Below are 15999 nucleotides of genomic sequence, written 5' to 3'. Positions count from 1 at the left end.
CCTCCAAACACGCCGCTGCCTTTTAAAGCGCGAGACGGCATGAGCGCTGTCACTTTGACACTGAACGAGGCGGGCTCGGGAGCTTCCGTAGTCTCGTTCATTTACCCCCACTTTTCGTTTCCCATTTTCACCTCGTCGAATACCCATCATCCTTTAATTTCTTCTTTCTCCATTGTACCGTAACTTTCAAAGCCCCTTGTCGTCATGTACCGGTATTTCGGGGAGCTGCTGACTCGCGGAGCGGGAAACGCTCTGGCCTCGGGATGCGTCGAGTCCGCTCTGCCGGCTTCCTCATCTCTGCTCAGGGTGCGTCACTACAGCGATGTCGCTGAGAAGGAAGATGACCCGAACTTCTTTAGGATGGTGGAGGGCTTCTTCGATCGTGGCGCTGCTATTGTGGAAAACAAGCTGGTGGAGGACCTGAAGACCCGGGAGACGCCGGAGCAGAAGAGACACCGTGTGCGGGGGATCCTCAGAATCATCAAGCCCTGCAACCACGTCCTGAGCGTGTCCTTCCCCATCAAGAGAGACAACGGAGAATGGGAGGTTATCGAGGGTTACCGAGCACAACACAGCCAGCACAGAACTCCCTGCAAAGGAGGTAAGCGATATTGTTGTTATTATACCGTGCATTTAGCACTGATTATATATCAGTTTACGTGTTTTGCGCAAGATGTTTGACAGCAGTTTCGGTTTGCATGAAAGTGCTTTCATGCTGACAGTTGTTAACACAATGACTTGCAAATCAGTGTGTGAATTTTTATCAATTGTGTTAATTGTATTAGTTTTTGCATTGCTTCAAACGTGGTTTTTGTATAGATTTCATTAGTTCTATTCTGTCAATATCACCTTGACACACCTTGCACTTGCACAGGTGTATGTATCAGTATCACCTGGGGAGAAAATCTAAAAAAAAAATTCTGGATTGTATGGTTTCATTCCAATTCATTTCTATAGTGAAATATAATCTCTAATCAAATTAATTTGGAACCTTTTGCAATTACAACTTAAGTTTTTTATTTATTTATTTTTTTATTGGCTTTAGTGAAAATAACAATTAGTCTGCTATATGCATGATTAAATGTTTTATGAAATAAAGCATTCCACAACTTTCTAAAAGTTTTGCAGTCACAGCTCAACTCCAACCTTGCTTGTGTTATTTCTTAAACTTTTACAATATTTTGTTATTATTACTATTACATTTTACTACACAATAATTATAGATTATTTAATTTCGCATGTAAGGTTAAGCTGAGATATAATTTTTAATGGAAAACTGAATGAAATCCCTTGTTTTGCTGTGGGTATATGTAATTTATTTTTTTTATTTTTTTTACTAAACTTCCTATTTCAAAAGTAATGGAATTGCATAAATTGTATAGCCATATCTAAGACTATCAGGTTTATTTTGTTTTATGCACCTTGGTTTGTTACTTTTGTTTTAGGATAGGCTGTCTTTGGTTTTTGTTTGACCTCAGAATATGCTTGACATGTTTATTAGTCATTAATATGAGCATTGCATTTTCAACTTACCCTTATGCCAGACAAGGCCAACAAGTTGTTTCAAGTCAACTGTGTGTTTTCAGTACACAGAATCATTCATATCATTCAGTTACATTCAGAAGGTTCATTCGTGTTAGGTTAATAAACATTTGCATGGGTGTATACTGATAAGCAAGAGGCTGATACACAGTCTATGATGTATAAAATGAGATGTGATGTTTACTTTCTGTGATTTAACAACATGCATATACTCCAATGAAAGGGGTTTACGCCCAAACCGAGGCACCTCCTCTTGTTGTAAATCATGGAGGCCCACAGAATCACATTCATTCTTTACAGCAGATGTTAAGAAGCAGTGGTCATCAGGAGACTGAGGCCGTGCAGAGTGGGAGGGGGAGATGTCATCGTGGCACTGCATTGTGGGTGATTTGTAGGGTGACGCATCATGAGAGAGTTGTAAGGATGAATGTGGGGGCAGGGCTCAAGCGCTCTGGCTCCTCATCTGTGTGACAGGACCACTCTTCTCACATTTACACAGCATTTGGAGACATCTTACTCACCAGTGTGTATTTTGTAAAGTCCATCAAAAAAATTAAATTCTTTCATTTACATACCTTCATGATATTTCATTTACATACCTTCAAGATATTTTGTATAATGTTGGTAAGAAATGTCTCCATTTCTGTTAGATTTCATAGTCTGTATTTTTCTGTCAATGAAGCCAATGGAAGCTGAAAATGTTTTATTACAATAATTATAAGACAGTTATAGAGGTTTGGAACAACAGGCGAGTAAATGATGGCATTTTTTGGTTGACTGTCCCTTTAAAGGATATTAATGTGATTGCAGCTATGCATGCAACAATATGAATATGAGAGAGCAGTAGTCTCTCTGTTTGACAAGAAACTCTTGTGTTTTAAATTTTTTTATTGTTTATTTTGTCTTGTGTCTTGCAGTAATTTTTAAGACCATAATTTGCCATGAGAAAAAAATGATCGACTTGTTTACTTGTTAAATGTTCTTATAGTTCACCCCATCTATTTTCTAAGTGTATGTTTTTGATGTTATTGTGAAGAATTCATGCTTGTTTTACATACCACCCCTCCAAGGTCATGATCATATGCCTCCATATTTACATGCAACGCCCACATTTCAAAATCCAAGCAACCACTGTTGCATAAAACCAATTCCCCACCATCTTCTTCCATAGGGCATTACATTCGGATGTACACCACAATATGAAAAAGAAAATATCTTCTTTCATTTTATAGTGACTTCATTGAACACCATCTATGTGATTTCAGTACAACAACCTTTTATTTTAAATGCATTATTTTCTCATCACAAACAAGTACCAGTTATCAAATTTATTAAGTGTGCATACTTTTTAAATATCATGCATAAAATACCTCTTCAAATATTGGCTTTTGGTGCAAAGTCCTCCATTTTCATGCACAAAATGGAGCTCTTCATGTAAATCATGATGAATCCGAAGACCAGCCAATCAGAAACGCTCACTGCTTGTAAATAATTTTACATGTTCAGGTGGTGTGTAGTTAAAATTTGCAAACGTCTGAAGTTAGCAACACATTAAATGCAGCCCCTTTAATTGTTCATGCAAGGCAGACCCTTGTTCTTCATGGCTCAAAGACCATCACTGACAAAAGTGCTGTGTTTGACATTATCTATGTCTAATAGACAAGATTAGGTACACATTACAAAGTACAAGAGCAATTCAGCCATCACACACTGTCCGCTTATGGCTCTGCATTTCATCATCTGTTGGCCAAAGTCGTGCACGTGAATGTCGGAATCACTAGATCAGCAGAAATGCTTTGCTGCGTATCTTGTATGTGTGCAAGAGTAATGGAACAAAAAGGTGGCATGAGTCAGCCTTGTTCAGGAAGTGCACATCCTGGTTATGATCAAGCACTAGGTTGGCTCGCTAGGTGGAGTCAAAGGAGATGCTGGATATGTTTCCTCTTTTGTGTGTGTGTGTTTTTCTTCGTTCTTTGGATACAGTAGGTGATATATGCTGAGTCATTCCTCCACTCAAGAGCCCCCACCATCTCCCTCCACACCCTTCTGTGTGTATAAATGAAGACCATTTCAGCTATAGCGGAAAAAGCACATCTGTTCAGCTTGTGAGCTTCTAAACACAGACAAAAAGATGCCCAGAAGGGCTGGTTTTCTTATGGGCTTTTCAGCAATAAAAAGACATCATGTTCAGTGGTTTAGTTCCATATTGGCCTGTATGTTGGCAGTTTTCTCACTTGTATTATGAGCACATCATTTCACTCATTTGGGCCAGACATCACTATTTGCATTTACAGAAGCATTGTGAATTAATGCAGTTACTACAGATTATTACAGATTATTCCCAGTCTAGTTTTCTACTGCTTATGCAGGATGGCAGTCTGTTATTTTTGTTTATTGTAGAAGGGATTGATACGTCTGCCAGGCCGTATGGCAGTGTGTGTCGGAGACAGACACACTCATTCACACAGTCAATCAAGATTCATGATGCAGCCTGGCAGAGGAGCTGACTGGACACTGGACACAAGGAGTCATTACAGCCTCCAGCCCGAAACACATCCTCACAGATACACAGGACTCCCCCTGCACACATGACTTTCAGATAACCTTTGCCTCACCAGGTCGTACAGAACATTGTGTACTTTTGTACGGAAATATTTTTTTCCACTTTATTTTGTGTATAACTGGATAATTTGTACAACCTTTCGAAATTGTATATATTGTGTATATTCTTTATATCGTATCTTTTATATTATTTATAGTTATTTATATTATATTTTATATTATAGATAGGTGTGTGTGTATAATATAAATATAGATTTATATATAATTTATGAGCAATTAATGAATGTAGTTTGTGAATCTTAACGTTTATCTGTGCAATCAAAAGGACACACAAAATAAATAAATAAATATATGCTCATGGTGTGTATCATATACAGTATACTTAATTAGAAACGCAGTCTCTGTGCACTTTGAGGCCACGTTCGTGCTGTGGCTTGCTTTAGGAAACCAACATTAGGCGCCAGCTTCTTAGAAGGGAGTGATGGTAGCACCTGTCCTAATGGAGCATGACCACAGCACACAAGTTCAGCTGCAATTTTAGCTGCAAGGCTGAAAAAGGTGACCTATGTCCTTTGAGCATGAGCTGCCACAAAAAAAGTCTTAAAATGGTCTTGGTTTACTACTGAACTGCATTTTTTTTTTTTTTGAACTAGTGTTCAGGAATACAATGTTGGATGTTTGTTAGCAAAAACTGACACAAATTATTCATTAAGTCTGACATTCATTAAGTTTATCCTCATTCAATTTAGAATGAAGACACTGCTAAAAAAACGGACCAGAACTCTGTACAGCTTCAGAGTGTCGATTTGTTTAAGTCTATTGTGTGTGTTCTTGGTGTATGAGTTTGAGTTTTTGGTAACCAGTTTACTCTTGGTAATGCTTGTAACTGAACCCAGTTTCATGGGCCTTTTTGCTTTTCCTTTTTCAGGTATCCGATACAGCATGGATGTGTCTGTGGATGAGGTTAAAGCTTTGGCCTCCTTGATGACGTACAAGTGTGCTGTTGTTGGTAAGCTTTGTGTTTTCCCCCCAAACATCAGGTTGAGGTGAATTCTTCTTCTGGATTGTGCATTAGATATCTCTTATAAACAAATACATTGTTTTTAATAATTCAGAGATATTTTAGATTCAGAAAATCCTTCATCCTTATAAACTGCACATAACTTATCATCTTCTAGATGTGCCATTTGGTGGAGCTAAAGCTGGAGTGAAAATCAACCCCAGGAATTACTCTGTAAGTACCCAACATGTATGTCTAGGCTCTGAGCACACAGACTCCTGAAATAACTCCTTATCATGTCTATGGCCTTTGTTTGCCTTTTTCATGGGCTCAATAAAGCGGAAACGCATTTCATGCCATCAGTCTTCCTTTCCCTTTAAAATGGGCCTGGCTCCCTGATTGGATAAAGTCCTGAAAGCAGAGTCCATAATATAAAGCTTCTTTCAGTGTGCAGCAGATCTTCCCTGTTGTTCTGTTTAATATGTGTAGAGTCTATAGTCCTTAATGTGAACCTTATTGCTCCAGGGAGTGAACATGCTTGCTTTCTTTCTCTGAGGAATGACTTTAGGGAAATGTAAATGCTTAAAGAGCAGTCTTTTAAAACCAGACATACATGGAGCTTCTGTTTTTTACTTTTATGTTTGTCATAAGCTATAAGGGGCAAAAAATATCAAACTTTTGTTTGTGTGTGTGTGTGTGCTCTTCAGGATAATGAGTTGGAGAAAATCACAAGAAGGTTCACCATTGAGCTGGCCAAAAAGGGATTCATTGGTGAGTTTGATTCGTGTTTCTTGACCTCGCTTTTTTTAAATGCCATGCATGACCCCTGCATTAAGACCTCCAAGAAAATATAACACAATATACAGTACTGTCCAAAATGTTGGGGTTTTAAGTAAATTCAGTAGAGATGCATGATTGTTTCACAGTTAGAGACAGTTATGAAAGTTATGTTCATTTTAACTTTATATTCATCAAAGAATCCTGAAAAAATATATCACTGTTTGCACAAAAATATTAAGCAGCACAACTGTTTCAACATTGATAAATGTTTTTCAAGCACCAAATCAGCATATTTGAATGCTTTCTGAAGGATTATGCTTTCTCGTATATGTTTCATGCATCTTATGTGTTTTACTGCATTTTTAATCAGATAAATGCAGCCTTGATGAGCATAAGAGACTTAAAAAAAAAACAAAAAAAACCAAGATACCTTTTGTTTCATCACTTCACTGCAATTATTAACTTTGCTTCCGTGCTCTTTTAACCCGGAAGGGCTTCAGGACCTTGGTGCTGTCAAAAATAAGTCCTTTGGTGTGCTTCCCTGCCCCCTTTGGAGCTGTTTTTGGAAATGTATTCAGGGTGCAAGGCTGTCTGCATAGCTGTTTATCTGGATGCCTTCCCTGTTTTCCTGGCCAAAGCAGCTGGCACTGGTTTGGGGGGAAGGGCAGTGTGCTCTCACAGCGTCCGAGCGTGCGCTGAAACTCCAGCTCTCTCTTAAAACACAAGCTGCCTACTAATCATTTGTTGCATTGCCTCTTAAAATACTTCTTTTTCCTGGAGATGTGCAATCAAGCATTTATATTCGAGAACAATTAGCGTAGTTCATGATAACCAGTGTGAAACCCAAGTGGTGTCTGTCTGGTCACATGCAACACAATTACAGCTGACAAGTTGTAAAAATATCTCTTTCTCCTCTCCCTCCCCTGCTCTTTCCATTCAGGACCTGGCATTGACGTCCCTGCCCCTGACATGAGCACTGGTGAGAGGGAAATGTCCTGGATCGCTGACACCTATGCTAACACTATTGCCCACACTGTAAGCAGCAGTCTACGTTATTAAATTATTAACCATGCCCATAAAACTCCCATTGAGGTTTTTCCCTTTTATCACTTGTATCTTGACATACCTAGCCTCTGGAAGGTTAAAAAACATCTACCATAAAGGATATTTGAGCAATAAGGGTTACAAAAACAATAGAGATTAGAGTCTACACGCTGATAGTGTTATGCTATCTATATGACAGACTGTGAAATGTTTACCTTTGTGCCCTAATAAATGGATAGGTCACGGTTATATTGCATGCACAATAGTAACACGATTGCGGTCGTATTATATATGTACATATTTTAGAGCGTTTTTTCCTTTTGTGATATGATTTTGGATGACAGCTTCAACTAGCACAGAAAGAGAATAAAGCTGGGTTATTTATGTATGAAGATTTCTAAAGTTGAAAGAGGCTGTCTGAAATTACACATGGCCAAACCCTTTAGATTTTCTTTAAGTGTATTTTCTTCTGTGTTTGTGGTCAGGGTTATTCCTCCTAGAGGGCTCGTATTATAGTTACATCATCCTCTAATACAGTACTAGCACTATCACCATGGCAACGAAAGGATGGTCATGTTTTGTTCTTTTTTTTATATTTTTAAGTGGGAGGGTAATGACTGTGTTAAACAATATCCAGCTTTACTGATCCTGAAAGGATCCTTTGGACGATAGATTTTTGCCAAGTCAGGCTGTGAAGAAGGCAAAAGTCCCTGACATCCAAGCACAATGTCACCCTGGAAACAATTTGACCTCAGAGGGCAACATTTTAGGTAACATTACCTTTTCTGTAGCTGTGAGAGATGTGCTATAAGCACAGAAAAATACTTTAGACCCTTATAAAACTGACCTGAACTCTCATTTAGTTCTGGCATGTAAAATGTCCGATTTTTATTTAGCTTATTAAAATTATGATCAACAATTATTTCAAAATATGGCTGAGGGGTTCGGTAAAAAATATTGACTTCTTGATTTTAATCAAAACAAAACTGATACTTGAATCCCAATTAAAAATCCAGTATCAGTGGTCACTGAATAATTAAAAACGTTGCTTGGCCAAAAGCTAATGTGTTTCGGATACAAGGGGAACTCTGTCACTGTTCTACGAGGGAACAGTAAATGATTGATGGTATCAGTGGACTGGAATACAGTTGAGTTTATAAAGGGCAATAATCACTCTTCACTCATAATGCAGTCTCAGCAGATTTCCATGTGCAGAGTGGCAGTCGAGGGAAACGTTGCTTAAGCTTAGACTTAATATCAGACATGCAAATCATTAATGAGATGCTTCGATTTCTCTTCTCAGCCCAGCAGATGTTTGATTATGATGCATACTGTATGTGTACATTTTTTAAATGGATTTACACTTGTTTGGACTTTAACAAGGTTACTGTAATGCATATAGTATTGAAATACTATATTGAAATACCTATTGAAATGTCCGTCCCCTGCAGTAACCTCTACCCAGGCCACTTGGCTGTTGTGCGTCATCTGTGAGTGGAGCACAGGTCTTTTGTCTCGATGGCGTTTCCTCATTCAGTGACATAAATAGGGCTATAGTAGCTGTGCTTGGAGTGTGACCCTTCTCACGTACCCTTACGAACGCACAAGACCCCGTCACACCAATTCAAGAGCTCTGTTTGTTAGTGTATCACATGTTGTCCTCATCCCACCCTCTGAACAGCCCCGACTGGTGCTTGTGTTTTTGGAAGAGAAACAGACAGCCAGTGTTAGTTGAAGTGTTGGGTTGAGAACCAAGGATTGGTTTTTATTCAGAACAGGTTTCATTTGAAAAAAGAAATACTGGAACTGAAAGTTTTCCATGGCATTCAGTTTCATTTATCGTTCCGCATTAATGTGGAGTTTAAGATTCACATTCACAGCAGGTTTTTTTTAAGTATCATATGCTATTGTTGTTTGTTGTTGTTGTTTTATAAAGTTTTAATGCAATCATGTTGGCCTAAATGAAATGCCATGGTGACTAGCTGAATTTTTATTTTCAGTCAATGTTTATTTAATGTCAAAGTAACAAATGTTTTTTTTAAGTTTTAGTATTACAGTAGTTAACTATATTAACTGTTTTTGTTGTTTGTGTGTGTGTGTGTGTTCTGTGGCTGAAAAGAATAATGCATTAATCAGCCAATTTTCCTGTCTTGTTTTTGTGTATCTGTCTTTCTCTCTGTAGGATATCAATGCCCACGCCTGTGTGACGGGTAAACCCATTAGCCAGGGTGGTATCCATGGCAGAATCTCAGCCACTGGTCGTGGAGTCTTCCATGGCATTGAGAATTTCATCAATGAAGCCTCCTTCATGAGCAAACTGGGCCTGACCCCTGGATTTGCTGACAAAACCTTTATTATTCAGGTATAAATGGTTATTTGAACAGTTGGTCTGACAGTTTCGACCTCACATTAACTTTTTTTTTTTGATACAATAAAACTTTACTGGTAGAGTGAAGTAGCTCACATAGAGATGTTTAGCTGAATGTTCATGCTGCTCTATTTATGCTTATGACCAGGAATGTTTGAGCTAAAAGAAAAAAATAGCTATAATATTGTCTTAGTAAATCATATGGAATACTTTGTCATTTTTGGTGCATGATTGCAACTGATCAAAACATGTTTTCATTTTTAATGGAAAGAAGCATTTTCAGTATTATACAAAACTTATGCTATTCTTGTGTCACGTTAAGTCATACCAGTTTGTAACCAAATGAGGGTGAGTATTAGTAAAATGTGAAAAAAGTGGCAGCATGATATGCTGACTAAATATTATTTCTCTGACACAAAAAGGAAGAGTTAATAAGATTTCAGCATCTAGTACATCTCAGTTCCTTGAAATCACATGCCGTTTGAACCCCCAGCCGTTTGGCTCCGCTTTAAAGCTGTAAAATCTGTTGACTTTACCGTAAACCACAGATCTGTTCTCTAGGATTAAGATTAAGTTGTTTTGTTGCAGTTTTCGGGTTCTAATGAATTTCAGTCTTAATCCCAGTGTGCTCGAAACTCTTAAAATCAACCAGTGTTGCACAGACTACAGGGGGAAGGGATTCTCATCGACTGTTGCTGTGGGATAACTGCCTCAGAATTTACATTTTCTTTCTGAAGATTGACTGCCATGTGTAGCAAAGAGACAAGGGAAGGTGTTGTCACATGTTATGGATTTAGAGCAGCGCAGAAAAGAGAGAGCCTTGTCATTAGTATCAAACGAAGTCTCCGGAGAGGAGTGCATTACAAGATTCTTTTGAATGGAGTTGGTATGACTGCTTCCCAGTTGTCCTTTTGTAATGTGAGCAGCTATATTCATTTCCCCCTTCAACATGCACGTGACATCTTGCCAGAAATTCCTTTGGTGAGGTGAATAGGCTTCCCAGTATAAGCTGGTTCCAGTATTTCTGTTGTAATTATGACAAAGATGAATTTTATTTAACCATCGATAGCTAGTCTATGCTTAATCAAACCACAAGGGCGCGCCATTGCCTCAATAATTTCAACTTATTCTAGTTTCTTATCCTATCAGGGTTTCGGTAATGTGGGTCTGCATTCCATGCGTTATCTCCACCGTTATGGCGCCAAGTGTGTGGGAATTGCTGAAATCGATGGCAGCATCTGGAACCCCAATGGCATGGACCCAAAAGAGCTGGAGGACTACAAACTGGTTAGTTAGGAGTCCATTTACAATTGCCTTTTAAAATCCCTGGTGAGAATTTACCCTTCTTTCTGTACCTAAACTGTTTCTTGAATATATTTCTGCTCTCTCTTTAGCAACATGGTACCATTGTGGGCTTCCCCAACTCTCAGCCGTATGAGGGGAACATTCTGGAAGCTGATTGTGATATCCTCATCCCTGCAGCTGGAGAGAAACAGCTGACCAGGAAGAACGCCCGCAATATCAAAGCTAAGGTCTGACACCAACAGCATCATTCAGATTGTAATGCTTAAATGCTTTTCACCAGAGCTGAACATATGTCTTTTTTATTGCTTCAGATTATTGCTGAAGGTGCTAATGGTCCCACTACGCCAGATGCTGACAAGATCTTCTTAGAGAGGAACATCATGGTCATTCCAGTAAGAGAACAGCATTTTCTCAAACTCTGTCGTGCCTCAGGAAAGTAAAAATGGGAATAATGATTCATATCTTGATGTACAGGACATGTACCTGAACGCTGGAGGTGTCACAGTCTCCTACTTTGAGTGGCTGAAGAACCTGAACCACGTCAGCTACGGTCGTCTGACCTTCAAGTATGAGAGGGACTCCAACTACCACCTGCTGAGTATGTGTTTAAACAACCTCTCTATCAGCCTTAGTCACTCAAAGAGGAGCAGCGTGAAATCAATGCACTTACATTCAGAGCTATTGTCTGCCAGCAGGCATCTTCATCTCTTCAGAATGTTCTCTGTAACACCCTGTGTTCTCGTTTTTCTTGATTCCCTTTCTTTTCACCACTCCCTCCCTTTAAGCAATTATTCTTAGCATGTAGGAAGGCCTGATGCAGGGTGTGACACTGTTTCCTATAGCAGAGTGTGAACCACCTCTTCTCTTGTGTGCTATATGTACTTGGTCACCCCTTACGAAAGGGAAATATATTTACCAATATATTTCTTAAAATATATTGTGATATATTGTAATTTTATTTTCCCTTTTTATTTTCTAATATTAAATATATTTGAATACATTTAATAATATATTGATGATACATATATTATATAATGTATTGCAAAATATACAAATGTTTGTCGCTTTCAATATATTGCAATATATATATATATATATATATATATATATATATAGAGAAAGTTGCAAAAGAGCGACCAGTGGGAATAATGAGTCTAGAGCCCTGTTTAGCCTAAACGCGGCAATATGTATATGGCATGTGTAGCCTACAATGTAACCTACTGTACTTGCATTGAACAACCATGCACTGTCCTCTCCAATAACATACACATATAGCACTCAATGTTTTTTAAAATGATAATTTCATGATGATAGATTTCCCAGGATTCTGCAAAGTCTCTGTATTGTTCCAAAGACTGCTCCAGTTCTCGACTGAACGTTCGGGAGAAGCATCACTAAATTTGGAGAAAACCTGTGAAAAAATTCATTACAAATCTGAAAAGAAGTCAATATTTAACTTTTTCGGGCAGCATATTCTGTGTACAGTTCTAATTTCAATTTTGGTTTTCAGCATAGCATTTAAAAATACAATAACCATTATTTTTGCGCTTTTTCCATCATGGTTAAAAAAAGAAAAACGAATGGACACAAAAGTATACAGACTTTTGAATAATAAAAGTTGAATAATTGATCAATCTGTTTTATCTTTTCTTGTGTCCAGTGTCTGTGCAAGAGAGTCTTGAGAGGAAGTTTGGAAAGCAGGGTGGCCCGATCCCAATTGTCCCCACTGCTGATTTCCAGGCTCGTGTAGCTGTAAGTGTCCATAATCTTTTACCTTCTTTGCCTCGTATGCTTATGTGTGGGTTTTTTATTTATTCTATGTGTATTCATTTATTGAATTGCCTCTATTATGGGTTTTGAAAGGTTCATATTTTGGTTTTGGGAGTCCCTAACAAAAGGTTGACGTGCATGCAAGGTCAAAAAAAACACTTTCATTGTCGTTACAGAACGACAGTGCAGCCAGTCACCCTAAAGACTGAATTTGAAGAAAAATGAATTTATGTGCTCTGTGAACAAAGCTTTGGAGTTCTTTCCAAGATAAGCAGTTTCTAACACTCATGCCATGTTTATGCATTGTTGTGATGGGATGTGTTTGTCATACAGGGTGCCTCGGAGAAGGACATTGTGCACTCTGGCCTTGCCTACACCATGGAGAGGTCGGCCAGGGTAAGTTCCTGTAATATCATTGTAATATTATACAGGATTCAGTCACACCATCTGTATGACAGCGCTGTGTTGTCAAAAAACAGTTGAAAGATAATTTTAACTCAACAGCGTTTAGCCCTAGCTTCAGGCAGGTTTTAGTCTAGTGTGGTATGAGAAAAGAAAACCACCTCGCCCATTGCACAGATGTTGTTATTGTTTATTGAGGCGTTTTCTCTTTATCCTCCGTGCTATTTAAAAGTTTAAATGTAGTCAAACCTGTACTCATAGTGTAGTATTTTTCCTTTCAGCAAATTATGCGCACCGCAAACAAGTACAACCTTGGCTTGGATCTGAGGACGGCAGCTTATGTCAACGCCATCGAGAAGGTCTTCAAGGTGTACAATGAGGCTGGCCTGACCTTCACATAAATGAGCCATTTGCAACGAAGTCAGAAACGGCCATCAACCTCTTGATTCTCCTTCACAACCTTTTTAACATATCAGAGTTTACATCAGCCTAACCCCTACTCCCTCTATTGTAACACCCTCATTCTGTCATATCCCAGAAGCTCCGTCCTCATGAGTTTGAGAGCTATAAAGCAGTTTAATCTGTTCTGAGGCTCCTTTACTGTATGTGATGTGGTCTCAAAACAATCTGGCGTCAATAATCAGGTTTCTCAAGTGTGTCTTGTTGTAACTTGTTTATTCTGTCCTTGATTTTTGTATTGATCTGTTGTAAACCACCGTGGTCCTCTTCAGATGAAGTTTTAAATGTCTGTTGACGGTTCACGTCATGTTGGCCCTGGCTTCCTCTCGCCTCGAAATATTACTTTAACTTGGTGCATTTATGTCCTTGTAGGTTTTATTTACTTTATTCTTATTGTTCGTTCTTGCAAGCCATTTAAACATGGTTCTTGCTACAGTAATGAAGAGCGTTGAAGATGCCTTACACCTGTGTGCAGGAGTTTTATTTTCTGTCACTGTAGTTCATGCAGTGCATCACACAAAGGGAAACCCAGCCATGATTCGCCTCATCTCAATGTTTTGACCTAGAGATGTGATGAAGTTCTAGCTGAAAATGTGCAGTACAGATGTTTATTGTATCTGAGGCAGTTCACGGCCCATAACTTTTAGAGATCTGTTCGTTGTTAAACCTAGAGGACCCGGTGCACTCCTGCTTAAATGAGAACTGGAAGTTGCTCACCAAGCTTATCTGCACCCATATCTGGAACTGTGTTTTGGAAGTTTATACTGCCTTTTTGTTGAGAATAAAACAAATTAGCATAATTTATTTTCTGTCGTATCTTTTTTTCCTCAGTGTCACCAAAATACCACATGTATCAGACTCGGTTAAATAAATTATCTCTGTTATGTAAATCATTTTCCTGTTCCTGTTATGTCATTATTAGGATTGGCAATGAATTCAAATATTGGTAATTTAACAATCAGGTAAAAATAAGGCTGAATTTTAAATAATGTAACTATAACTGGTGTGATGATTGCCACTTTTGCCTTGTTATTTAATGATTTGCACTACCTTATAACATATAAAGGCAGGAAACTGAGAGAAGAATAAGAAAAGGTATTTTTTATCATATGAAACTTTCAGAAGAAAGTGTTTACTTCGGCATAACACTATAATTGCTGAATGTGCATGAGATGTGTTTTGTTTTAGTTTTTTCCAATTAAAAAAATTAATCGTTATAGATTTGTAATTGTACACTACTACTATTTTGTACATGCAACTTGGCTAGTTACATTGAAAATGAAAACAATAATTGAATTCATTTCCGCTAATTTTGTGACTCAAAAAAAATTGTATCCCATTGTAAACTCTTGAGTTTCAGTTCATGTTTAAACTCTTTAAACTCTTAATCTAGCCAATATCAGTTCTTAAAGGAAAACCACAAAGAATAGCACAATAACAACAGCACAAACACCAGTACGTGTTAGTAATGAATTTTATTAAAACTTTTTTTTGTGTGTGTTATAAGATGGTTTGTCTTATCTTAAAACATAGCACAAACTATAGTTGTACAAATAGTACAAAAATAATTTCAAACATTAGCAAAATAATAATAAAACAAAATACCTTGATCTCTCACTGAGCTAAACAGGTCTTTATTTCCATGTTAAGCATCAATTTTATTGGTTTTGTTTTAATAATAATTATAACTGAAATAGCATAAAAATGCATTCAGAAATTATTATTATTATTATTATTATTATTATTATTATTTTTAATCTCAAAAAGTGCAGAAAACAGAAATATCCGCATTGCCAATTTCAAGATGACAAAACACTGAAAGATTCAGTGCTGTCATATGGTTTTAAAACTGCAAGATGGTGGGGTCCAGTTAGAATCCAGTGATGAGTGAAGTTCATTCAAAGCATGCACGCTCACTGGAACAGGTTCTTCCCAATGTCCATAGCCTGATCAGCGGCACTTTTTGCGGCAGCATCTGTAGCAGCTTTGCCGATTGCGCCGCTCAGCATATCGCCAACACCTACAGACAGAATGTATTAATCAGAGAGTTACAAACTGGATAAAGCTGTTTCCAAAATCTCCTAGAAAAGGAATCTAAAATATTACCTCCACCTGCTTTCTGGCCGCCTGCACCTCCTGCTTTTTTCTTGTCTCCTCCAATTACTTCTCCAACTTTCTGTTTGGCCACCACAGCTGATGTAACATTCATAAAAGTTAATGGTCTCGACTATATGTTTTAAGTAAAGTAAATTGCAAAAAATAAATAAATAAATAAAATACTAGCACTTGCAATGCATTTCATTGGTAATATTAGTTTTCAGGCATCAATTTCAGGTGTTTAATTTTCAAATGCCATATTGTGCACAGATGCATTGAGCAAACAAATTGAACTTACCAGCCTGATCGATAATCTTGTCCACATTCCCATCCGCAGCTCCCTTGATGAAGTTCATGTTTTCGCGTTTGATGTCAGTCAAGAGTCAAGAACTGTGTGTGCATCGGAGGAGTGCGTATACTTATAGGCTGTGGTATTTAGCATTTTTACACACCCCCAAAAAGCAATGGATGAGGAACACCCACTCAAAACACATCTACCTCTCTGCCATTATACATCTCTGTCATGTCATGTCATGTCTATATTTCTTTTCACATGCATGGAAGGTAGTATTCAGAGCTGAAGAAAGTTATAAGTTCATTAAATTTGTAAAACAAGACACTGAAGTTCAAGAAGAACCCCCTCAGACGTAGTGTTTGTACTGTAAACAGG

The 15999-nt window shown here is 37.9% G+C and overlaps 1 protein-coding gene across 1 annotated transcript; it reads left to right on the top strand.

Annotated features, from left to right (window-relative positions):
• Positions 1-4: 4 nt before the first annotated feature.
• On the top strand, positions 5-14032 carry LOC127968682 (glutamate dehydrogenase, mitochondrial). Its single transcript, XM_052570012.1, has 13 exons — positions 5-601; positions 5033-5113; positions 5283-5338; positions 5812-5875; positions 6825-6919; positions 9111-9290; positions 10446-10583; positions 10691-10828; positions 10913-10993; positions 11076-11199; positions 12262-12353; positions 12705-12767; positions 13055-14032. The coding sequence occupies exons 1-13, from the start codon at positions 205-207 to the stop codon at positions 13172-13174; spliced, it is 1629 nt and encodes a 542-aa protein (XP_052425972.1). The 5' UTR covers positions 5-204; the 3' UTR covers positions 13175-14032.
• Positions 14033-15999: the final 1967 nt, after the last annotated feature.

This window comes from Carassius gibelio, chromosome B12 (genome assembly GCF_023724105.1).
Source record: "Carassius gibelio isolate Cgi1373 ecotype wild population from Czech Republic chromosome B12, carGib1.2-hapl.c, whole genome shotgun sequence".
Classification (NCBI taxonomy): domain Eukaryota; kingdom Metazoa; phylum Chordata; class Actinopteri; order Cypriniformes; family Cyprinidae; genus Carassius; species Carassius gibelio.
Note: the sequence above shows the minus strand (reverse complement) of the source record. Positions and strands in the feature narration are given on the sequence as shown.

Excerpts from the sequence above, each read along its gene's own strand:
- LOC127968682 (XM_052570012.1), top strand. The coding sequence starts at position 205 with ATGTACCGGTATTTCGGGGAGCTGCTGACTCGCGGAGCGGGAAACGCT. Across the intron at positions 5,339-5,811 it reads TCAACCCCAGGAATTACTCT|GATAATGAGTTGGAGAAAAT; the intron begins GTAAGTACCCAA and ends TGTGCTCTTCAG. Across the intron at positions 10,829-10,912 it reads CCCGCAATATCAAAGCTAAG|ATTATTGCTGAAGGTGCTAA; the intron begins GTCTGACACCAA and ends TTATTGCTTCAG.